The 23631-nt window shown below is 50.9% G+C and overlaps 8 protein-coding genes across 8 annotated transcripts; 6 read left to right on the forward strand and 2 right to left on the reverse strand.

Moving 5' to 3' along the window:
* Positions 1-415: 415 nt before the first annotated feature.
* KD926_009775 (uncharacterized protein) lies at positions 416-1593 on the forward strand (the record flags this gene model as incomplete). The annotated part of the gene is made up of 3 exons (XM_053102256.1): positions 416-932; positions 989-1302; positions 1378-1593. 3 exons carry the CDS (start codon positions 416-418, stop codon positions 1591-1593), a joined length of 1047 nt encoding a protein of 348 aa, XP_052954215.1.
* A 542-nt stretch (positions 1594-2135) lies between these two features.
* KD926_009776 (glycoside hydrolase family 47 protein) lies at positions 2136-5604 on the forward strand (the record flags this gene model as incomplete). The annotated part of the gene is made up of 4 exons (XM_053102257.1): positions 2136-2239; positions 2316-2686; positions 2755-3317; positions 3385-5604. 4 exons carry the CDS (start codon positions 2136-2138, stop codon positions 5602-5604), a joined length of 3258 nt encoding a protein of 1085 aa, XP_052954216.1.
* A 2202-nt stretch (positions 5605-7806) lies between these two features.
* KD926_009777 (gamma-glutamylcyclotransferase family protein) lies at positions 7807-8535 on the forward strand (the record flags this gene model as incomplete). The annotated part of the gene is made up of 1 exon (XM_053102258.1): positions 7807-8535. One exon carries the CDS (start codon positions 7807-7809, stop codon positions 8533-8535), a length of 729 nt encoding a protein of 242 aa, XP_052954217.1.
* A 576-nt stretch (positions 8536-9111) lies between these two features.
* On the reverse strand, positions 9112-9814 carry KD926_009778 (adenine phosphoribosyltransferase APT1; the record flags this gene model as incomplete). Its single annotated transcript, XM_053102259.1, has 2 exons — positions 9112-9266; positions 9322-9814. The coding sequence occupies 2 exons, from the start codon at positions 9812-9814 to the stop codon at positions 9112-9114; spliced, it is 648 nt and encodes a 215-aa protein (XP_052954218.1).
* A 2862-nt stretch (positions 9815-12676) lies between these two features.
* Positions 12677-13153, forward strand: KD926_009779 (uncharacterized protein; the record flags this gene model as incomplete). Its single annotated transcript, XM_053102260.1, has 1 exon — positions 12677-13153. One exon carries the CDS (start codon positions 12677-12679, stop codon positions 13151-13153), a length of 477 nt encoding a protein of 158 aa, XP_052954219.1.
* A 613-nt stretch (positions 13154-13766) lies between these two features.
* Positions 13767-15517, forward strand: KD926_009780 (uncharacterized protein; the record flags this gene model as incomplete). Its single annotated transcript, XM_053102261.1, has 2 exons — positions 13767-13916; positions 14138-15517. The coding sequence occupies 2 exons, from the start codon at positions 13767-13769 to the stop codon at positions 15515-15517; spliced, it is 1530 nt and encodes a 509-aa protein (XP_052954220.1).
* Positions 15518-15833: 316 nt separating this feature from the next.
* Positions 15834-16800, forward strand: KD926_009781 (Endoribonuclease L-PSP/chorismate mutase-like protein; the record flags this gene model as incomplete). The annotated part of the gene is made up of 4 exons (XM_053102262.1): positions 15834-15987; positions 16113-16126; positions 16309-16482; positions 16654-16800. 4 exons carry the CDS (start codon positions 15834-15836, stop codon positions 16798-16800), a joined length of 489 nt encoding a protein of 162 aa, XP_052954221.1.
* Positions 16801-17367: 567 nt separating this feature from the next.
* KD926_009782 (C2 domain protein) lies at positions 17368-23368 on the reverse strand (the record flags this gene model as incomplete). Its single annotated transcript, XM_053102264.1, has 9 exons — positions 17368-18258; positions 18328-18915; positions 18987-19458; positions 19520-19705; positions 19766-21625; positions 22554-22579; positions 22681-22992; positions 23073-23175; positions 23274-23368. The coding sequence occupies 9 exons, from the start codon at positions 23366-23368 to the stop codon at positions 17368-17370; spliced, it is 4533 nt and encodes a 1510-aa protein (XP_052954222.1).
* Between the last annotated feature and the right edge of the window lie 263 nt (positions 23369-23631).

Here is a 23631-nt window from a genome sequence, read left to right on the forward strand (position 1 = left end):
TTTAAAGCGCCCCCAAACCCCCCCCCCCCCACCCCACCTTGACACCCGTTACCACAAAATCGTTCTTTCCTTTGCCTTTTTTTTTTTTTTTTTTTTTTTTTTTTTTTTTTTTTTTTTTTTTTTTAAAAAAAACCTCTTTCTAAATATATTCCTTGCATACTATTCACACATCACAAGACGATCCGTTTTAAGGCAACTGTTGTCGCCTTTGGGATTTCCGCCCCCCTATATTTGTGTTTTAACGGATGCGGAAGTCGGAATAGTACATACATACCATTGAATGCCAAACTCGGCCGCGAACTGAGCGACAGTTTTCGTTATAACAGCGCAACTGGGCAGTGGATTGCGCAAAACAATCCTTCTCTCTATTCACCCGATACTTCAATGTGCCCGTTTGACTAAAACACCCCTCGACATGGAATCGGTTCCGCAATCTCTCTCCGGATCATCGCATCCAAGCGCTTTGGGTTCACCCACCTTGATCAACACATCTTCCAACCCGAATCATACTGGCATCAGTGCGAACGAGCATTCTCAAAGGGAGCGCCGCCATGAAGAACAGCCTCCATCCTTCAACAACCTCGGCAATCGTCCCGACACCGAGGACCAGATTCCCAGCAATCGGACTCCGCATCGAAATAGTCGGCAATCAAGGCGACTTACATTGCATCGCTCAGCGGCCAACGGTATAGCATCCACATTTGCGACAAGAAGCTCGTATATCCAAATCGATCCGCAGTCGACGACAGAAGGAACCCAGTTGAGCGATAGATCGGGGCTAGGGTCGCATACCGAATCGCAGCGGCATGCGTCGGCGCACCGCAGTTATCGTCCGCGGTCTTGCACATCATTGCTTAAAGAGAAAGGACCCAGGAGAAAGTTCATTACATTAATCACATCTGCCGTCTTCCTTATCTTTATCCTCGCTCTATGTAAGGCCCGCCTATCAAGAATGCTCGTGGAACCCAAGTGCTAACTAGCCTTGCAGATCTCGCATTTGCTGTTTCCCATTCGAACCTGGGCCGAGAACTGCATATTCTTTTGGTTTTCATGATTTTGATCCTCGCCATTGTTCTATGCCATTCTTTGATCCGCTTTATCATGGTAGTCTTACGAGATCCGAGAACGCTCGCTACCAATCGCATCCCGAGTCGATCGGGGCCTACTGGCTACGCGCAGCCGGAGCGTCCTATTCCTGTTGTCCTTGCCAACGACGAGGAGGCTTTGGCCGAAAGCCAGGGCCCTAGTCGGGAAAAGGTTACCGTACCTCCTCCAGCATATGGTCTCTGGAGAAGCAGCGTGGTAAGTGCCCGATCTCCCACGCTCGGTGATCCATGTCTTCAACAATCGACTAAAGTGCTAATTGAAATAATTCAGAGAATCAATCCCGACCTACTATATTGGCAAAAAGTGAACCAAGAAGCGCATCCGATGTCAAAGCGCATGAGTCGATCGGAGCAACCCTCCAACGCCAAAACTACGACGCCACGGCCGCCTAGCTATACATCTGACAATGGCATTGACTATGTCGTTGAAGCACAACCGCGGTCGTTCTCCCATTGGAACATTCCTGAAGAGCCTGAGCATCGTTAACAATCATAAATCCAACTAAGCATTTTCTGTTTCAAGCGAAGTCTGGGAAATATTGTTGCATCGTCTGTTCCGGAGTTTCTTGATTTTTTTTGTGCCCTGAAGATATCCTTTTTTTTTTTTTTTTTTTGGTTTCGATTTTACAACTATGTGGTTAGAGCGGGCGTTATATGCATTAGCAGCGAGTCATGTGTATTATTGTCCATATGTAGGATTCTGACTAAATTGATTTAAGCATGATTTTATTGAATCTGCGGTGGTCTCCAGAAGGACATCTACATATGGAGTATAGTTGATAAATAGTTGAGGGTGTCTATTAGTGGACGCCCCGCGGAGTAGCAGCATATCTGGCCCGTCACTCCCCCCCCGACTCTCACGTGCGGCACAAGCTGCTACCACCAACCGGTCATTGATGAACCCTCCATGAAACCAGTTTCTTCCCCTCAACAAGACTTGCTGTAGCGCTTGGGAATTTACCACGCTCCCATGTTATATACAGTTATTCCATTACTGCGGTAATGCGCTCGAGATGTTGCTGGTCCCCAATGTTTGAATCCCGCTCAGCATGGACGATGACCTGGGTCTTGCTTTTGTCGCTATGGCTGTCCCTGGCCCAGGGTATGAGGACAGAAAAGATCCATGAGCTCAGGTGGGTATTTTGCGCTGTTTGCGTTTGAACTCTTTTGAATCGAAGCTGACGGATCGGACGCGGTTGGTGCTTGCAGGAAAGAAACACAGCATATGTTCTACCATGGATTTGAGAACTACCTCGAACATGCTTTCCCGGAAGACGAATTACGTCCCCTCTCCTGCCGTCCATTGGCTCGCGACCGAGATAACCCAGGACACGCCGAGCTGAACGATGTGCTGGGAAATTACTCCCTGACCCTGATCGACAGTCTCTCGTCGCTTGCGATCCTGTCTTCCAGTGACGACGATGGAAAACGCGCGTGGGGATATTTTCAGGACGGCGTGAAGGACTTTGTTCGGCTGTACGGCGACGGGTCGGACGGCCCTGCTGGACAGGGTGAAAGGGGGCGGGGGTTCGATCGGGACAGCAAAGTCCAGGTTTTTGAGACCGTCATTCGTGGACTAGGTACGAGATTCCTTGTCGACTGGCTGTGTTTTTGGCCCCCTGCTCACATTGCTGTTGTTCTTCTCTAGGTGGTCTACTCAGTGCGCATCTCTTTGCCGTAGGCGATCTTCCCATTGCCGAGTACAATCCTCCGGAGACAGAAGCCTATTACGCGAAAGCTTGGGATAAATCCGATTTTCCGGAGGGCAGCGGCGGAATAGAGTGGGAGAATGGGTTTATCTACGACGGTCAATTTTTGCGACTTGCCTCAGATCTGGCGAACCGCATTCTCCCGGCATTCTACACGGATACCGGCCTTCCCTACCCCAGGGTAAATCTACGTTATGGAGTACAACGACAGCCATTCTACGCAAATTCGCCCTTGAATGTTGAATCATGTCACCATCCCAACCTGGAATCCTGTCAGAGAAAACGACAATCATCCCCGCCCGAGATCACAGAAACATGCAGTGCCGGCGCCGGCAGTCTGGTCCTCGAATTTACTGTCTTGAGCAGGCTCACAGGAGACGGACGATACGAGGAGTTGGCCAAGAGAGCCTTTTGGGCAGTGTGGGAGCGAAGAAGTGAAATTGGGTTGATTGGCTCGGGAATTGATGCGGAATCGGGCAGATGGGTTCACTCTTATACCGGGGTAGGTTGTCCCTTGGTTGGGGGTGCACAGAGGACTCGTGACAAGAATTAACTCGAACCTTCCGCAGATTGGTGCTGGCATTGACAGCTTTTTCGAATACGCTTTCAAGTCGTACGTCCTACTGTCCTCAGGCAATCGACCCCCGCACGATCTAGACAATCCGTGGCATGCATTCGACCATCATTTCGGCCCTCTGACCGAGCATGAACACTCGGCAGATGCCTTTCTGCAGGTGTGGCACGAGTCCCACGCGGCGATCAAACGTCACTTATACCGGGGAGAGGGCTATCAACATCCGCATCTCATTCAGGGAGATGTCTTTACTGGCGCCACACGGGCGTTTTGGATCGATAGTCTCAGCGCCTTTTATCCGGGACTTCTGACGTTGGCAGGAGAGCTCGATGAGGCGATTGGAATCCATCTCCTGCCGACGGCCGTTTGGAATCGTTTTTCTGGTCTCCCAGAGAGGTGGAATGTTGTCACGGGCAATGTTGAGGGGAATCTCGGATGGTACGGCGGCCGTCCGGAATTTGTCGAGTCCACTTATTACCTCTACCAAGCCACAAAGGACCCGTGGTATTTGCACGTCGGTGAAATGGTCCTGCGGGACCTCAAAAGGAGATGCTGGACTAAGTGCGGCTGGGCCGGTCTTCAAGATGTCCGCAATGGCGAGTTGAGCGACAGGATGGAGAGCTTTTTCCTGGGAGAAACTACTAAGTATATGTACTTGCTCTATGATCCAGCACACCCCTTGAATAACCTGGATCAGCCGTTCGTCTTCTCGACCGAGGGACATCCTCTCATTATACCCAAGAGCACGACAGGAGCGCAACGTCCTCAGCCCCGGAAGCAGCAACAGCCGCCGCAACCGCAGCACAAGGATTCTGTTTGTCAGTCAGCGCCCTTGCCCCCAACCTTCGGCTTATCCTCGACAGCAGCGCGGCCGGATGTCTTCCATGCTGCGACTCTGGCCCGGCTACACCTGATGCCAAATCGAGGGTCGGCGGAAGGGCCTCTCCTGGACCACGCGAAGGACCACCCAAGCGTGTCAATGTCTGACCTGTCCTCCCCCACTAATTACACCTTCTTCCCGTGGACCTTGCCCCCTGAACTCGTTCCGTTTAACGCGACGAGCTCTCCCATGACCGTTCGTCCCACGCTGGACATCTCATTCCCTAGCATCCCGGGCATGGTTCTAGGGTCGAACTCCCTGGAGCGGATTCGAGAAGGGATTCTCATCAAGGCCATCGGCGGACTGCGGTTAAGCATGGTGCAAGACGTACCCTCCCAAGATGCACCAGAAAACCCGGCGGAGGACGAGTTCCGGATCCAGGTGATCAACAACGTGCCACTTGGAAAAGATGAGAAGGTATTCCTCTCGCGAGAAATCACATTTGACGTCCTGGATCCCACCGATCCGAACTTCACCCGCATGCGTGACTCCTCAATGATTGACATCGTCATTGACGTTATCCCAGAAACCGTCCGTCGACGAAACGATTCAGATGATCATCAAGAACCGGCTGCGGCAGAAAACGGCCAAAACCCCATCATCCACGAGTCCTCCACCTCCACCGACGGGAAACTTGGCTACCTAGACCCCTCTTCCCCGAGTATGAGGACCGTACTGTCTTCCCTGATGAATTCGGTGTCAGCGTTGATTCGCGACGAGCCTCAAGCGCACCTGTCCTGGTCGTCGTCGCCGAAACAACCGTCGCTACGACTGGCCTTACCGGCCGCGGTCTCCTCTGGCCTAGGCTCCGCTCCTCTCCCAGAAGTAAGCGATGCAATGACCTTCTCGGTCACAGGCGACCCGTCCAAGAACCGTCTCACCTGGTCTACGATCTACTTCGCCGGCGAGCTCTGCGATCAGCGCATCCCGCGAGAAGTCGCGCAAACTCACCAAGTGCTGGTGGTCAAGCGCGGCGGGTGCAGCTTCTCGCAAAAGCTGCAGAATATTGCAGCATATCCACCCTCACGCCGCGCCCTGAAGCTCGTCATCGTAGTCTCGTCCGACGAGCAGCCACCGGACGACGAGGCCTCGGAGTTCAATTCCCACAACACCTTGGCCGCCATCCGCGCAGGACCCTTCCTCGCCCGGCCCTACCTTGACGAGGCCCAAATGACTGCCGGGGGGACGCCGCGGCGCCATTTGATCAGTATGCTGATGGTCAGCGGAGGTGACGAAACTTATGAATTGCTCCGCCGCTCAACGGGCATCGGTATCAAGCGACGATATACGGTGCGGTCGCAAGGCATTCCTATCAATAATTTGTACGTTATTTAAGTCAGTAGATTAATATTTTCTCCTATGGGGGCTTTCCTGCATCGTGAATTATAATTATAAGTAGGTGTTTAAAGGAGCTATCTACGTGCACAACAGTGACAACATATCCCATGTTTATTCACACAACACCTACTACCAATACAGAAGGCAGTCTATTTTACGAATATAATATTATACTCCGCAACTTTCTTAGGGATTAGGGATTACTCAAGGTTTTTTACGGTGTAGAGACTGACTACTTAGGGCTCTTTAGGGATTTTTTAGGGCAAAATTGATTCGGGTTATTAGTTTATGGTCTATCTCTTCATTTTATCCTTTATTGAGGTGATTAGAGTCATTAGCAAACAAACATAGAAAAGAGAAATAAGTTGATACTAGTTATTAATAAGGTAAGGTAGATGGTAGATTAGTCAAGCCATGTTGTTGCAGCGGGCTGCCGCCAGAGCGGAGGAGTGCGGTTATGGTCAATATGGTCACCCCTAGTTTCCGGCCACTCCACAGTAGTGTCGTCGGCCTTAGTTGTTTCTTTCTCCTCAACACCTCTACTTCCTACCATCAATTTGATCGTCAGAAATCGACTTTTAGCTGCATCTGTTCAGGAAAGGGGGGAGAAAAAAGAGAAAAGGGCCCAATCCGCGATTCGAACGCGGGGCCTCGCCCATTCACTGAATGTAATGGCTTCAGGGGACATCATGTGACCCGAAGGGCGAATCATACCTCTAGACCAATTGGGCTCCAGATAACATTATGGGCGCTTTAATGACTAAGATACTGAGTGTTTTGACTCCTCAGATCCAATCTGTTGTGACAACATCTGTTAAAGAGTGTGATTGGAAGTGATTGATGTGGGCCTTGCCGCCCTTGGGAGGCTCCCGCTGTTTTCTGCCCTACCCGTCTCACCGCCTGACCCTCCGAGCAGCTTAGTACCCTACCTGAAAATTTGGAAGGCACGTACAGTACGGTATCTTTCGGTTTCGTACCTTCCTAATTAGTCTATTTTGACTATACGGTAGGAAGGAGGTGCCAGGGGTACTCTGGAGTAGGCTACCGAAGTGGTTAAAAATGAATAAATTGATTGATGAAGATAATCAACTATTGAGAGGTCAAAGGAGGCCCTTATATCTTCAACGTCTCGTGGTCTTCGTGGCCAATTTCATGGAATCTTCCGCGTCGTGTAGAGATCTTCAGAACTCAGATCTTCTGCATACCAATTAGGAGCGCGGTAGATACTTTTGATATAATGCCATATATCTGTCTTTCGTCTGGGGAGGTAGGCAGCGCGCAGTCGCAGTTCCTTGTTTTGGTAATAATTGTTCGACTAGCATAATAAACTCCACCGGACATATATCTAGATAATCGTCCCAGCTAATAAGTCTTGTCTTTTGCAACACTTCGACAGAGTTATAACCATTACTTCATTCAGCTATATAACACCTGGTAAGAGATTTAAGCAATCCAGATAGGCCAGATCTTCTTTGGTCAAAGCATACTTAAATTATATCACTAGGCCCAAGGTCCTAACAGAGAGGGCCGCTGGCGGACAGCTTAGCAAGTTCCGCAGATCTCTATACGAAGCGGTTCCATGAATGAAGCGGAAAACTCCATGAAATCGGCCATGAATATCACGTAAATATGAAGATAAACGGGCCTTCCTATACGACCCCTAGATAGTTGATCATCTTCATTAATTCAATCGTCCTTGATCACTTCGGCAGCCTGCCCCTGGCATCCAATATTCCTACACAATCGATGCGTGATTGAGCCGGGATATGATGCCATTCTACTTGAAACTAGGCCGAAGTCCAAGGCGCTAATCGAGAAAGTATATTCTCCCGATGGAATAGCACGCCAATTCCTCTCTAGAACACAGTAAGCCCCTGATAATAATCGTAGTTCCAAGAAAACTAAGGTAAATAACATACCCTAAGGTAGTAAACATGAACAAGGTAAGTGAGCTGTGAAGGCAGACTTTATCGATAAGAAAGTCAAGGCAAGGCGGGGGCATGAGACTCCACGTGAAGCACCATTCCAACTTAGGCAATACAGAATACCCACACTCTTCTTCCTACTTCCCTACCTTAAAGATACCCATCTTCCTTTTCTCTCCTTCTAAACTCTCAATTCCTTTCTCAAAATTCAGACACACACAAACAACCTTTAGAACCCACCGGAGAAAAAAAAGCAAGAGAACGAAAAAGAAAAATGCACGAACAAGACCCCCCCGCCAACACCACCGCTTCCACAACCATCACTATCACCACAGACCCTCCCCCCGCCCTCACCCCTCCGAGCCCTCCCAACCGAGCCCTCTACTTCGCCTACGGCTCCAACCTCTCGTTCACGCAGATGCGAATGCGCTGCACCCACAACCCCGACCTCTCGTCCCGACCTGTGGCCATCGCCCGTCTTGACCACTGGCGCTGGCTCATCTGCCAGTACGGGTACGCGAACGTGATCCCGCCCCAGGGGCTGCGCGTCGGCAGACAGATCGAATCCGGCGGCGAGGTGCCGATCTCCGGCCGCGAGGATACCGTATACGGGGTGTTGTATGAGATGGATGAGGCGGATGAGACGCTTCTAGATGGGTATGAGGGTGTGGATACGGAGCGTCCGGAGTCTGGGCAGACGGGGAAGGTGCCGCTGAGTGTAAGGCCGAAGGAGCAGGGGGGTGGGTCTTATAATAAGTGGTATGTGGATGCTGGGGTGACGAAGTGGTTGGTGGATGAGGAGGAACGGAGGCGCTGGATGGGCGATGGGGATGCGTCGACGACGAGGGTCTTGGTGTATGTGGATGAGGTGGGCGTGGTGGTCGATAAGCCCAATGATGAGTATATTCCGAGGATGAATCGGGCAATGCGCGAGGCCGAGACGATAGGGTTTCCGAAGGATTGGACGGACGAGGTGATGAGGAAGTTTATCCCGCCGAACTAGAGGATGAAAGTAGGCTTGTTCTAGAAGCTTCTGCCAGGGGGGGGTTACGTGAGATTCGAGATCGGATTACGACAGTGTATTCAATCAAGTCTATAGAGGTACTCGGGAAAGATAGACAGAACAAACAAGGAATACCGATGGCCCTCGGCAGACATGCACAATCACAAGTGTCCCTAGCGATGCCACACATCAAGCTCATAGAATGTAGACCGGCGATCGATCCAATCAAATCTGGTGTTTCATCCAAACATGAAGGGGGGACCCGAACGCCCAAGGGGGAGCCCCGTCGCCTGAACGGCTCCCGTGCATGCATAGAGCATGCAGAATATCCGCTGCAAGATGCAGCCCAATTCATGATTGAAAGGTGGTGCCGCTCAAAACGGCCGAAACAAAAAACTGGAAGGCATTGGCGGGCATGAGGCGCGAGGGAAGGGTCCCGAGCAAGGGGATTCCAAGATTGTTTCTTGTTCTTCTTTTTCTCTTTTTGGTAGTAACCAAGCCCGCCGGCAAGCTATGCAAATCAAATTCGTCACACAACAAAAGGAAAGAACAGGCGTTATTTTGGTATTATTGGACTTAGTTCTTGCTCTCCTGGCCGGAAAGCAGGGTGTAAACGGGAGCAGGAAGCTTATCCCGGCCCTTCAAGAACTCAAGCTCAAGGATGAAGATGAAGCCCATGAGATCACCGCCCATCTTGTTGATCAGCTCACCCGCCGCCCAAGCGGAGCCGCCTGTGAAATATCCCGTTAGCCTTGATCAAACTATGTGTAATAAAAAGACACGTACCGGTGGCAATTATATCGTCCACAACGATCACCTTCTGACCCGGCTTGATGGAATCAGCTTGCATCTGGAAGAAGTCCTGGCCATATTCCTTCTCGTAGGCCTGGGTCTGGCAGGGGCCCGGGAGCTTGCCCTGCTTGCGCACGGGGACGAAGCTGGCGCCAAGTCGCAAGGCCAGGCTAGGGCCGAAGAGGAAACCACGGGCGTCAAGCCCGACGATAACGTCGGGCTTCTGATCGGCGTGGGCCTCGCGGATGTGAAGCTCCAGAGAGCGGAGGAGGGCCTCGTGCAGCGAGGGGTCGGCGAAGATGGGCAGGATATCTTCGAAGAGGATACCGGGGGAGGGGAAGTCGGGGAACTGGCGCAGAGCAGAACGCAATTTTACTTTAAGATTGGCGAGTTCGGCGGTGCTGGAGGAATGGGAGGAGGACTGTCCGGCGACTTGGGCGGCGGCATCGGGAGTCTGGGTAGTCTGGCTGGAGGTGGATTGGGACATGATGGAAGAGGAGAGGGGAGAGAAGAGAAGAAAAAGGAGAGAGAGAGGAGGAGAATGAGGTGAGGGGTTGCAAAAGATAGCAAAAGGTAAAAATAGTAGAAAAAGGACGTGATAAGCGGAGGGGGGTAAGAAAGAGGGACGGTGCTAGAGGGTTAGAGACTAGGTTAGAGGGCTAGAGGGTTAGAGTAGAGGGGTTGTAAAAAATATTCAAAAATTATAAATGAAAAATTAAAATTCAATTAAAAAATAAAAATAAAAAAAGGCAGAAAGTAGAAGGAGAAGGAGGGGTCCGTGGATGGGACAATACCGACTCTTACACCGCCTGAGGAACGGCGGTCAGTTACCTCTCAGTAGAAGTCTGTATGGCGGGGTATTCCTTACCTGAACCCTCCTTCCGTCTTTGCCAACGGAGAGTCTAGAATCCTTCCATTTCTTCTTCCTCTTTCATCCTCCGGGATTCCTTCAATTCTTCCCGTCTGCATCTAACCATATACTGAGTACCTCTGTACTTCCTCCATACTTACTTCTTGTTACTACCAATACTACCAATTACTCAGTACGCAGAGTCCAGAACTACTGCATCACACTAGCCCTACAATCTACTTACTTTACTACCCTACATCTACCCCTCCATCCTGCATTTTCCCTTCACCTGTGCGCGCTAGAGATGCTAGAAACTAGAAAGGTTACTGCAGGCTACAAGTACCCGGCCATGACTGATTATTTTCTCTGCCTAGCGTGTAAGAAATAGCACGACGCCATCTGCACCCTGTTAGTGGCATGGATCAACAAAGCCACCCCCGATCGTCCGTTCGACGGCCGGCTACGGAGTACCTCTCGTCTTCGGTGGAGTTGATTTGGCAATCCTCACTAACCCTCCTCGGTCTGCCCACCGTCGCATCCTGGTCGTCCGCCGCGGCAAATGGCAATTCTCCAACCAGAACGACAACGCAGCGTGAGTCAGTGGTGATACCCGTGTAAGTTGAGTGGGCACCGTGGACGTCCATGATTTGCCAGGGTCTTTTTTGTCGGTGTACGCAGTCTGGACACTTCACACGTATACAATTATATACGACCCTTTGTCTTTTCCCGGACTTTGTGACACTCTGGGACGGGTGCTACCTGGGGGCCTGGGGGGGATTCCAGGATCTCCCCTCCGCCTTTTAGTAATGGCCGAACATTTGGAATTAAAATTAAATCAAGAATATAACTTGGAACAAAAAGACGACGACAAAAATACAAAAAAGTACGTTGAAGATGTGTCGGCAGGATCCAGGCACGACTCCCTTTGTATCTCCACTCAACCTGCATATCCGAAAGAATCCGGCCTAGAATGCTCCGGTGCATGGGACTATCTTCCCGGAATAACTCCCCCCCCCCCCTCCAGCTGCGGCCTTCAATGCCCCCCGGAGTCTGTGTGATCACGATTTACCCTGTCATTCTCGATGGCAAATCCTGACTGCTGAATGTATTACCCCTTGCGATCGACCTAGACTCCATGACCGACCCTTATACATCATGACCCCATACGGAACAGACCATCCGACTAATAGGGACGAGGAAGACCCAGCGACGCCTGGCTTGTCTCCCCACTCCTGCATCCGACCTGCAGCCTCCTGCAGCGCCGTCCCTCCAGTCCGCATGCATAACGCAGACCGTGCCTTCCCGTGGTGCTGCTTCCCTGTCGCGCTGCGTTCCAGGTGGCATGGATCGCTCATCGCCATCGAGGAGATGGGTGCAACGTAATCTGTCGCGTACTAGATCTAGAATCCGATGGAATTGAAGTATACCGAGAGATAAAAACAAGAAAAGAGAGAGAGAACGCGGCTTCTCTGTTTCAACCGTGGAGATCATTAGCTTTCTTACGCGCTTTAAGTGAGTTAGGGCTCGTGCTTAATGTAGTACGCATGATTCAGGACCCATGTCTTGCCATCCATGGTCTCATGTCTATTTATGAGGTTGACAGCATTGTCTAGTCCCGATACCCTGACGGAGTTGTCTCAGCATGTATTCTATGAGATGAGACAGTCCTCCTAGCAGCGGTTAAAAGCAGGGGGTACTTGGTATGTGGCTTGTAGTCCTTCGGCATATGAAAGACATATGTACATACGTTTCACAGGCTGCATGCTTGATTGGATAGTCATACGAACTAGATGCAGTCTCTGATATCAACGTTTTTCTGTCTTTGGATCATATAGGCAATCGAGAGATCAAATTGATTATTGTAAATGCTTTCCTGTCACTAGAAACATGATCTTGGTTATGAAAAACGCAGCACCTAGGAAAGGTTCTGGCATAAAGAGCAAGGATAAAGTAGTGTCTTGCTCATCCGGCCAGGAATCCGAACATGGAGCTATGGTGTTGCTGTTAGTTCCCCCAACAAAATTCATCACATGGAGATAGGCAATTTTAGTTAAAGCAGGCATAGGCTCTCGCAGAGTGCTTGAATAAGCAAATGTGGCGATGTCACGCACATAGCAATCAACCGTAAAGAAGCTGTCTTCATACAGAGGGCAGGGCTGGGTTGGACTAGAATAATATGTTCCTCCAGAAAATACCGTCAAATCGCCTTTGAATATGATAAAGCCCGTATAAAAGTTAATAATGCTTTTCTCTGGTCATGCACAGAACGGAACCGTATTGTGATGATTGCAATCCATACGTACAGATGTTACTGCACATGAGCAAACTCAGGGTAGGCGTAGTGACCACTGTAGCGACGGGGTCGCCCTCAACAAACATCTCACCCTCTTCCCTTTCTCTGTCTCATCCACCGTCTCGTCATCACATCATTTCATTATCCATCACAATTCTTTCAAAGCACTGACTAGCCAATACAAACACAAGTGTCACGTCAACGCAATGAACCCACCCCCCGGAAGCCCCGAGCCCGAGTACCAGCACATCTGGGAAGAAGAAGAGCTGCGCCGTCTTCGTCAAAACTCGATGCCTAAGCTCGCAGAGCGCTTGAACGAGGAAATTGCCAATGACCCCGAATTGAGCGCGCGCTGCATCGATCATGTCAACGGAGAACCGAAAGCTGATGATACCCAGTCGTCGAACACTAATGGCTTGGAGGGAATATCCGAGCGCAATACCGAGCAGGGCGTAGGCTGTCCCGAAGCGGAAGAGGCAGCCGAACTCCTTGCCACGGTGCCAGTCGAAGCACCTTCCCAGACCATTGATTCTCAACACGAGGACCAGGAAAACGTCCCACCTGTGCGCGGACGATTCTATCCGAACAGCGACAACGAATCGCCCGAGCCTCTGATGGCCCCGCCATCCTCACCAGTCGCAAAACACCTTCACGAGCATCCCTATATCAACGGAACCAAGTAGCTCGACGTTCACTTGTGAGAAGAATTCAACAGCCGCCCGGGGGGGGGGGGAGAAGAAAGAGTTATTTGTTCACATGAAAATTCCTGTTCACACGTAAGCATTCCAGTCAGTCAGGATGAGAAAATGGACAACCACTGACAAGTTTCCCAGACATTGTTGAGTCTTAATACTCCGGATCAAAAGTGGATTTGTATTATTTTATTGTATTCTTGATGGTTAATAACGCGAGGAGAACATATTGCTAGCAAGATGAGAGAGAGCCATACCGGTGAGGGCCAGTGAGGGCCGGTGAGGGCCCATCAGCCGGATGGAGGACTATGGGGATATCGATATGTTCTATCAGCATGAACTGTATGTACTTACTCCGTAGGCGCAAGCAGTCAATGCATCACGTGGACTGCACAGACCATCTCGCTTAGCTTAGCTCCGGATCTCGCCATATCTTCGGGCAACGATCTTCCGCCCGATTTCTTCCCTTTCTCTTTCTTCTGCCTCCCGTTCATCTCACTCTCCATGCCCTTCCGCCTGTGCTTCTGCTCAGAGCAGAAGTGCTTGAGAAGTCCAGCAGATGTGATATTTATCTCCCTTTGTAACATTATTGCTTGATCGCATCATGTCTCCTGCACCTGTGGCTGCTGAGATGCAGCCCGATCACTCGCTACAAACATTAGCCCGAGCTTTCGAAGCTCTTCTGCTAACCACCCAGCAATTCAGCTGCAAGGAGAAGAGCTTGCAGCAAAGGCTGAAATATGCCAACAACGAGGTATTTACCCACCTGCGCCTGCGTTTACCTTTCTATCCCCGGTCACCTCCCCCCAACGTCTCTCATGATGAGAAAAAATGATTAGCTCTAGATCAGGAGGCGCTTTTTTCAAAGCGTCGGTGACGGACATGTCATGTATTATCTGACTGAGACTTCTATTACAAATTGTTCTGGCTTCATCTGATTCTTGATGACGTATACTAACGTTTACACTCTTGAAGTATATGAAACTCGCAGATCGACTTCCCGATGGGCCGGATACCCATACCAAAATCGTTTCGGAGAAAATTCTCGGTCGATACACCGAATATGATCACACTCAGAAAGAACCTTCGAATCCTCAGGCTGTAGTAAAATCTCTCGCAGAGTCTGGAAACGTAGGAGATCAGGCTCTGTCTGCCATTACGGATGGGCTGGCTTGCTACCAGACTGTCGTCCCTTCGCAAGAAAATGGGCTGATGCCTGACCTCAACCAATGTATCGTTGCTACACGAGCTGGCGCCCCCCGTCCCTTGGAAAAGGATTTCACGACGCGCGGCATGAAGGGCAGTTTGCGCTGCCCGTTCGCCAAGTCTCGCAATAAGCCCTCTGAGAATGGAGCATCGAACGGGGTCGAGGGTCACTCGAACGTCCCCAATGATGCTTGCGGACACGAGGATGCGGACCCCATAAAAGCTGAGCAGAAAGATAAACAATCTGTTCACACACCCTCCGCAAGATCCTCGACCACCCAATGCCAAGTTTCAAAGTGCCCCATTAGGTTCTTAGATCAGCATAGTCCCGAAGAGGTTGCCGATTATGTCGAGAGACATAAGCACGAGATCCCTCGGAGTCATGCCATCTGCGTGCAACGATACCAGAAAGACTCGTCGAGCATGCGGCAGTTAGACGCAAAGTATGGTAATCTGATCAGTATGATACGGGGTCTGTCCGTTAAGCACCAGGCTTTCCTGCCAAAGAATGGGCAGAGTAACGGGCCAACGTCCAGTTCCTCCGCCGAGCGAGTGGAAAAATGGGCTGAGGACGTTGGCCTGAAATCGGAAATGCAACCATCCATCAAAGAGGAGGAAGAGGAGGAGGAAGAAGAGAGAAAGGGGCACTTTGATCGCCCACTACGAGAGGTTCGAGTCGGTGAATCCCCTAGCAGGCCTTGGGGGATCCCTGTGCCTGTTCCCTTGCCTGCGGCGCCAGCAGGACCACATTCGCCGGCAGCTCCAGTTCCGGCTTCTCTCAGCCATCCGTCTCCAAAGTCCTCTGACAACACCGATGCGGATGTCTCTTCTATAGCGCCGCTACAAGGCCCGTCTCACGACACGGCAGACGCCGCTCCGAAACTTGGCCGCTGCCCCTTTGGCCATGGAGCACCCCCGGCGGATAACTTGGCACCCGAGACTGAGACTATTCGCAATCCGGATCCCATCAACGACACCCCCGAGTATACTACTGGACAAGACTATGAAGCACCTCCAGAGTTCCATGGTCCCTCCGGCAATCCTGCGGCCAACGTTGTCTTCAACGGGCCAGTGTTTTTTGGCTTCTCGCCGGACCAGACGGCTGCGTTTCTACAACAATTAAGCCGCCTAGGTCATAACCCAACATGACACTATATATATTGATACGACTCAGGACAGTCGAGAACTGCACATATGATGACGATTGATGATCTGTAAAGCTATTTGCATATTTAACTACTGTATATATCTACTCTTTTACCTTCGAATTCAAATTGAATCTTGATCAACGGAAAAACACGGCTCCACCGATGTCGGGGGAGGGCGACCAATCGGGCAAGCAGCTTTCCCGCGGAGTGTTGTCTATACTCCGGCCATGTCTTCCTGGCCTTTCTCAGGCAGGTTCTCTCTCCTCTGGACGCATCTTTCCTTTTGGTTTTGCCCCTCTCTCGTCCCCACTCCCCTCATGCTTCGATTCACCCCTCGTCATTCCCTCTTTTCTTCTCTTCCCTCCCTCTCTCCCATCTTCGTCTCTCATCTCCCTCGTCCTCGCTATTTCTCAACGCAACCCATCGCCATGTCTGCCTTCACTCCCGTCACTGCTGCCGGCGCTTGCCCTCGTATGTTCACCCAACTCCGATTCCAAACACCAGAGCCCACCGGAATGGAATGATCGCAATTATTCCTACGGGTTCCCGCTGCCCTTCAAAGAACAACCCAAATACTAACTATCCGTTATCTTTAGCTGCCGGTCCCTACGTGAGTTCCTCCCAATGAACAATGCCGTTAAACACCCCCTTCAACCATCGGATTCCCCATGCAACGAAAACAACCCCATGTCAAACTGTTACGTCACAGTTTCCCCCCTCACCTCGAGCAATACACCAATTACCACAAAAGACACATCTCAATTGACCACTTCTTTCTTCGCGTACATCTAGTCCCAGGCTGTCCGCGCCAACGGTCAGGTCTTCGTCTCCGGCCAGATCCCCGCCGACGCTTCCGGAAACCTCGTCACCGGTAACATTGGCGAGCTGACCCAGGCTTGCTGCAATAACATCAAGGCCATCGTTGAGGCTGCCGGCTCGAGCGTCGAGAAGATCGTTAAGGTTAATGTGTGTTGATAGATCCTTTCCTTCTATACTTTCATTCCTTGATCCTGCTGCTCCCTACCTATCTGCCTTTATGATGAGGAGAGAGAACGGGGAAAGCAAAGAATCGGGTCCAATATCTAGTGAATAGCCAACAGTTCAAGTTACTAACCAGACCGTGTGTGATTCGAATAGGTCTTCCTTACCGACATGGCCAACTTCGCTGAAATGAACGCCACCTACGAGAAGTTCTTCGCTCATAAACCCGCTCGCAGCTGCGTTGCTGTCGCTCAGCTGCCTAAGGGTGTGCCTGTTGAGATTGAGTGCATTGCCTTGCAGTAAATGTTGCGTTGCTCTGCCCTCCGAACAAAAGGATTATATATCTATGAATTGAATGGAATTGAACCAAATGAATAAATAAATGCGTATGTCTTGCTTTGCACATGTATAGGGTTGAGGAAAGAGGAAGAGGAGTGATGAATAGTCTTGGAGGTGGAGATTGATAGAATGACCGCTCTTAGGAGCCGCAAAGAATGTGAGACTTAACTTATACATTACTAGACTACGGATTCTATACAAGACTGAGAGAAGATCTTTCCTTAATTAAACAATTCATTATAGGTTAAGCGCTGCAAATCCCTAGTGGGATACAACCTGGCAGGCACGAGAAACAATCGTAACGTCGCAGAGACAGAAATAAAAAGAGCAGACCAGAATCGGGAATCATTATGCTAGTACCGGAATAGCCAAACGATGCTCGGACGCGCGCAACTTCATGACAGGAAAAGGAAAAGGAAAAAACAATCAAGACGGGCAAAACAAACAAACAAACAAGATAATAAGATAAAGGATGAGAAAAAAATGCAGCGATTAACATCAATATTCCATGGAAGACTTTCATGCAAAGATTTACCGTCGTCCCAGAGTCCCCGTCATTCGTCCTCCCCCGGTCATTAGACTCTGCTTCACAATGGCGTCGGCCGCTGCGGCTGCCGCAAGTCGTTCTTTCTGACGGCTGCGATCGCGCAGGTAGCCTGCTGCCTCCGGCCTCATGCGGAGAATACGCAGAATCATATCGTCGTTGGGCTCCGCTTGGGCCTCGCGCCGCTTCTCCTCCTTCATCTTCCGCATGGTGCCCAGGTTCCGAGAGAGCATGATACTCTTGGCTCGTCGCTGGCTGGGAAGCCCCAGAACGCTGCCCGTGCCGCTCGAACCAATATGGGGCGGGGCAGACGCTCGGTTTTTGCTGGCTTGCTGCCGAGAGATGGTTGCCGAGGCCATCCGCTCGGACGTCCGAATCAGAGTTTCGGTGGGCTCGAAATAGAAAAAGTTCAGGGTCTGGATCTCGTGATACTTGGGCGATTTCAAGATATCGATCGAGACACCATTGGCCTCGCCGGTTTCATCATCGATGGCATGGAAGAAGTTCAAGAGAAGAACGAGCCAGCGAGAGACGATGTCGACTTCCTGCATAGTGAGAGGCTTCTGGTGCGACGGTTTGTCAGACAGAGGAGGCACCAGTAAACTCTCGATGGTGCTCAGCACCTCCTTCCACAAGCGAGCCATGACCATCTTCATGGCTTCCGAAGTGAGAGTTTTGTTCATGATGGCAAAGTTGTCGTTGAAGTAGTCGAAGAGCGGTGTCAGTGCGTTTTCCACGTCCGCATTGGATGGCATGGTGGTAGCAGACTGCGCACGGTTTCGATTGAGGAAGTTGGAGACAGTGGATATGCTCAGCTTCTGAGAGAGTAGAGATTTCAAGGTTCGACGCGACAAGCAATGGCTAATATATGCAGACAACTAGAGATGGGGGCTCTCGTTAGCGAACAGATTACGATCTAAGCGAGGGGTGACTCTTCAAAGCCTTACCTTCTCCGTTATTTTGCGCGTCATATCTCTCTCGGTGCGCTTCAACGTCCGGAATGATTTGCCAAAGTAGAATTGAATGTCGTCGCGCTCACCCTCCATGCTGACTCGCAAAAGCAGACGACCTTGGGTGTCCAAGTCCAGCCAGTACTCCCGTGGCAAGAAATCACTGAAATGCACCGGGTCCAGCTTAATGGAAGTTCGGCCCACGTAGTCATGATCTCCAACTGCATCCCAATCCCAGATAGTGGCAATGATGTTCAGTGGTCCTTGAGTGGTGATGTCGACGGTGTCGTCCCACCGTGGGTTCAGATTGTTATAGATGATACGAGTCTTGGCAATACGCTTCTGATATTCATCCGCCAACACGACGTATGGATCACTGCCTCCGTTCATATCGCAGGCCTTCAAGTCTTCGGCTTCCACGATCTTGATTGTGAACACGTATGTGGTTGACCTGCGTATCTTTTGTTGAGCTTGCGGAGGGGCATGCTGTGCTATAACGTCCGCACACCCGTCGACATTGATTTCATGTTCAAGCTTGTCGAACTGAGAGAGCGCATACTCAATATTGTTGAGCTTCACTAAGGACTGTGGTCGATCGTTAGCCATGCCCGCGCACGATATATGAGGGTAAAGGGTGCTTGAGCGAGCATTCTTACCTCGGGAAAGAACTGGAACGGCTCGATCTTTTCTTTGCTTGCCCAGGCCTCCTTGGCAATTTGCATCAATTTCTCCTGGGTTGTCTGGTTCATAGCGGCCTCCTGGTCGGGAGAGAGTCGGTCCATTTCTTTGGCAAACATTTGCTCCAATGCTTCGCAGTATGTTGAGACTCCTTTGCCAATCGATTTGGACAGCGCAGTCATGAACTTGGCGTACTGGAGGTCATCATCCCACTCGAGTGAAATCATCTGTTCCACCACCTGGTTGAATGAACGGAAAATGTCGATGACAGAGACGCTATGCCTGTGGTCTTCAGGAACCATGTCGGAGTTGGGGTCATCAGCTCGTACAGTGAACACATCTTGTCTGATCGCCTGTTCGACCCAGTCCATAACCTTCTGGTCGGTTAAGTGGATCCATCGCCACACAAAATCTTCCAGTAGGTCTTCCACCTTGAATGGGAACAGGACGCTATAAATCTAGCGTTAGTGCAATGAACTTGACCAAGGTAGAATAGAAAGGCCGGACATACTCTGGAAGCGCCTCCGTAAAAAGAGCGCGAATAGACGTCAATTGCTTGTAGAGGTCAAAGCCATCCTCCATCGCAATTTCTTCGCCCCTGATTTTTTCCTGCTCGAGAATCCTAACGACCATTTCATGGGCATCTTCGGCAAAGATAGGGAGGACATTCGAGAGCAGCGTGGTATAGGGATTGACCCTGTATTCTGTTAGTTCTGTGGGCCAAGTTGCTTGTAGGGAGCGAGGAAAAGGTGCTTACCCCATGATCTCTGGGTTATGTCTATACCGCTTGCGGATCTTTTGCCCTAACTTCGCGATAGCATCACAGAGTTGAATGATGTGGTTTAGCTCCCACGCCTCCTGCTCTACCGGGACTTCCTGCCCCAGAAGTTCTTGGTACTTTTCTGTCGCCTTTTGTGCAAGTCCATCCTGCACATACGAGCAGAAACGGTCCATGTCTTCTGCATCCTCCGTGTAATTGGGATCCAGCTGGATATGATTCTCTAGCACGTACATGACGGGGCCGAGCGGACGAGGTTTGGCCTCGAAACAATCCATCATGACAACATACAGCTCCCGCAGCAAAGCTTCGTGCAGGGATGATAGTATTTGCTGCATTAATAGAAGATCATGAATTGTCCACTTTTGCCGGTCAAAGATCGCCGAAGCCACGAAGCTGCTGCGCTTTTTACCATCTGATGGAGTCTCCTTGGCAAATGTAAATGCTGAATCCAGGGTGTCAAGGTTAATCTCATTGTCGACAAACTTTGATCGCGCGACATCCAGGAACAGTACTATCCGAGAGAAGCTGGGTAGCCGCCATCGTAAACAGGCCTCATTCAGGAGCTCCGACGACTGCTTGGAGAGGAGTTTGAGCGAGGGGGCTTCGGATGTAGTTTCGAGGTCGCGATCCCTAAGGTCACGGCTCAATGTTTGGGACAGGATATATCTGTACATTGAACGCGGGTCTGGCGGTATATAGGTATACGTGTCCGACTCGTCCGATTCGTTGGTAGCGTCGTCGCTCAGCGACAACGAACTAAGATCAATGGGCTGATCAATAACATATGATATCGGTCTATCGGTGTTGGTTCTCGTCAGCTCCCCATGGGCTGGGTCGAGGTTACTATTTGGAAGGGCCCCAGGTGTGCTTTTGGCAATTTCAGGGTTTGATTGCATGATAGCAAGCATCATCTGGGACAGATCAGGGCCTTCGCTTTTTTTCCAATGCTCATACGCCTCTTCGTTCTCAAAATCCTCCTTTGATAACGTTTTCCGAGTGTTGAGGTTCAAATGAGCCTGGTAGGCCTTGAGGTCTTTGAGGGCCGCCTGGGCCGTCCAGACGCCTCGGTGCTTATCGATATCGGATTGGACCTGCGAAGTGCTCATGTCGAAAATCCTCGCCACATGTTGGACGAGGTGCATGTCCTTCACATCATAGCTCACCGGAGCCAAGACCTCCACGGTCGACGCACTATTCGTTTCCACCAGATCCTGGTCCTGAGAAAGAAGCTTGTTCTCCAAAACCGACAATCGGTTTGCCAGCTCCGGACGATCTTTGGCCCAGTCGTTGTTCTTCAAGATCAGCCCAAACAGCCGGACAAAAAGGGCGACATGTCGGTCCACCATGAATTTCCAGTGATCATCATCCGGGTCCTTGCCCTTGCTCAGTTCCTTGGTGGCGTTCGAATAGAAGATCAAGACCAGGTCCTCCGCACGTCGGTCCTTCTCCATGCGTTTTTTGAATGACTGGTCCTTCAGAGCGTTGAGGAAGGCAGCGAATGTCCTCACCACCAACGGATCCTGGTACTCCTTCCTCTTTTCCTTCTTTGTCAGGATCCCCGTCAACCGTTTCTCCAGTTCCGATATGAAGCCATGGGGGATTCTCGTGCTCTTAGAATCGCGGACCAGGGAGAAATCACTCATAAGATCGTGAAACGTAGTCGCTCTTTTGGGCCGCTGCTGGGGGGTTGGCGCAGTCTGAGCTCGGCGCATACGAGGCTGAAGGAGGTGGGAGAGGTAGGCCACGCGGAGGGCATAATTGTAGGCCGTGGAGGAGTTCACGGGGCGTCTGCGAGAGCCAGAAAGATTGCGCGAATGGCGGACCTCATTCTGAAGGCTGTTAATCCGTCGGTTAATACCCCGGGATTGACTAGAAGCTGTCGACATGGAGTGGGCGTGTCTATCTCGATTTTGCGGCGATCGGGACGAGGGGAGGAGCGGGACGTGGCACCATGGGTAAACAGTTCAGGAACCGAACAGAAACCACCGAGGGAGTAGACAGTAAATCAACTGCTTATAAGGCTCCTCTTGACCCGCAAAATCCAAGAGGCGCGGAGGGGGGTGGGCGTCTTTTGGTTAAGAGGAGGGGAGAAGAGAAAGAAGGAGGGGAGTTGGAACTTTGGAGCTGCGGAAAGCTGGACTGGCGGTTTGGCGGTTTGGCAGTGAAGAAAGGGGCGGGTTGGTTGCGTTTGGTTGGTTTGCGTGCGATGGCTTTTGGTGACCTGAAACAAAACAACCCCAATAATAAGCGATATGGCCAGTGTTACCTCCTGGTATTCATTTGCAAATGATATTGACAAGGTCTGTCATAATAACCAGCAAGTTTTCTTTGACGTCTGTTGCTCGTTGTGTATCTGGGCAGAGCATGTAAAATATATAAATAACTATCAAAGAATACGACGACCCTTAACTACAGGCTTTGATGACCGCAATACACTTTTTACTATGTCTAAGCCCATTGTCACCCGTAAAAAGAACATTTCGAGGAACATGATCGTCGGCGTCCTGCTCTGCTCCATGACGTATTGAGCAATGGATCGGTTGGAACTTGGTGTTCCGCAGTTTTCCTTTGCCTCGTATAAAAAACTATGGCACAAAAACCGAAAGATCTGGAATCCACTGTGGTTGTCAAGTAGCTGACGAGGCGATTACCTTCTTTTCCCCAAATGAATCGACCTGATATCAGACCTTCGATTGACGCCGAAAGACCAAATCGTACTGTATTTATTTACATTTACACAACATGAAGTTAAACGCCCAATTACCAAGATTCCTCACCGGACTTGCGAGCCTATACAATCATATCGGTCATTAGCCAATGGTTCGGGACCAGACGAGGGATCCAATCTGAAATTTGGTCCCCCAACAAGAGGGAAGAGGGTGTCAACGCACCGGAGCGGCATACGATCCGCCAAGTTCCTTTTCCAGACCGTCGGGGAACGTTCGGGGAGCGCTGGGCTTGTCTGGATAGTAGAAGCTCACAACGCCGCAGAAGCTCAAGAAGGTCGCGACAAAAATTCCCAGGTGGAAGAAGCCCCGGCGAGCGGTGACGTGGGTATACTGCTCGGGACTGAAGACACCGAGAATTTCGTTCTCTTCGTGGACCGGCTCGCCGAAGTTGCGCTTTTCCTGCTGGTCCCACCAGCCACCGTAGGGGTCTCTGAAGGCACGCTTCACACGGGGAGGGTTCTCGTAGTTGTTGTTCTGTGGGACGAGGTCAGACGAGTCCAATTCCCACGGGGGATTGCGGATCGACCGCAAGTACGCCGGAGAAGGCATCATACCTGCAACGGATCGGGGTCATTGACCTCCGCAGCCGCAAGAGAGCGGACGTGTGAGAAAGAGGCGCGGGGGACGGCGTAATGGGCAGCGACCTGAGGCAGGCGCCTGGTCAAGAGCCGCTGAGACAGCATCTGTATTTCTAGCCATTAGCATGATAGACCGATATGGCAGGATTGAGTCCGCACGGAGAGGTTGGGACGCACCTTGGCAGTAGCGGGTTAAGATGGAGGGAGGTGAAAGGGAAGCAATCGACAGGGTAAAAAGGGCAGGAGCGGCGGATGAAGTGCAAAGCGGCCATGACGGGGATGTGGATTAGCTAATCACGACAGAACTTAAGTGCCTGACTGCCTGACTGCCTGAGGCCGCGCGCGCTTACCTACACGTCGGGAGGTTCCCCCCGTAGTTGCTGATTGCTCCTCCGTCACGGACAGGAAAAGGAAAAAACCACCTCTCCACGCTATCTGCCCGTCCACCCGCTCTTTCCGTCACCAGTCGCGCTAAAGTGCCGATAACTATGCCAAATCTTTGGTGGCACCTCCACTCAGTTACAGCTACACGTTG

The sequence above is a fragment of the Aspergillus affinis genome (assembly GCF_023601865.1).
Source record: "Aspergillus affinis strain CMG 70 chromosome Unknown NODE_71_length_185320_cov_88_639011, whole genome shotgun sequence".
NCBI classification, from domain to species: Eukaryota; Fungi; Ascomycota; class Eurotiomycetes; order Eurotiales; family Aspergillaceae; genus Aspergillus; species Aspergillus affinis.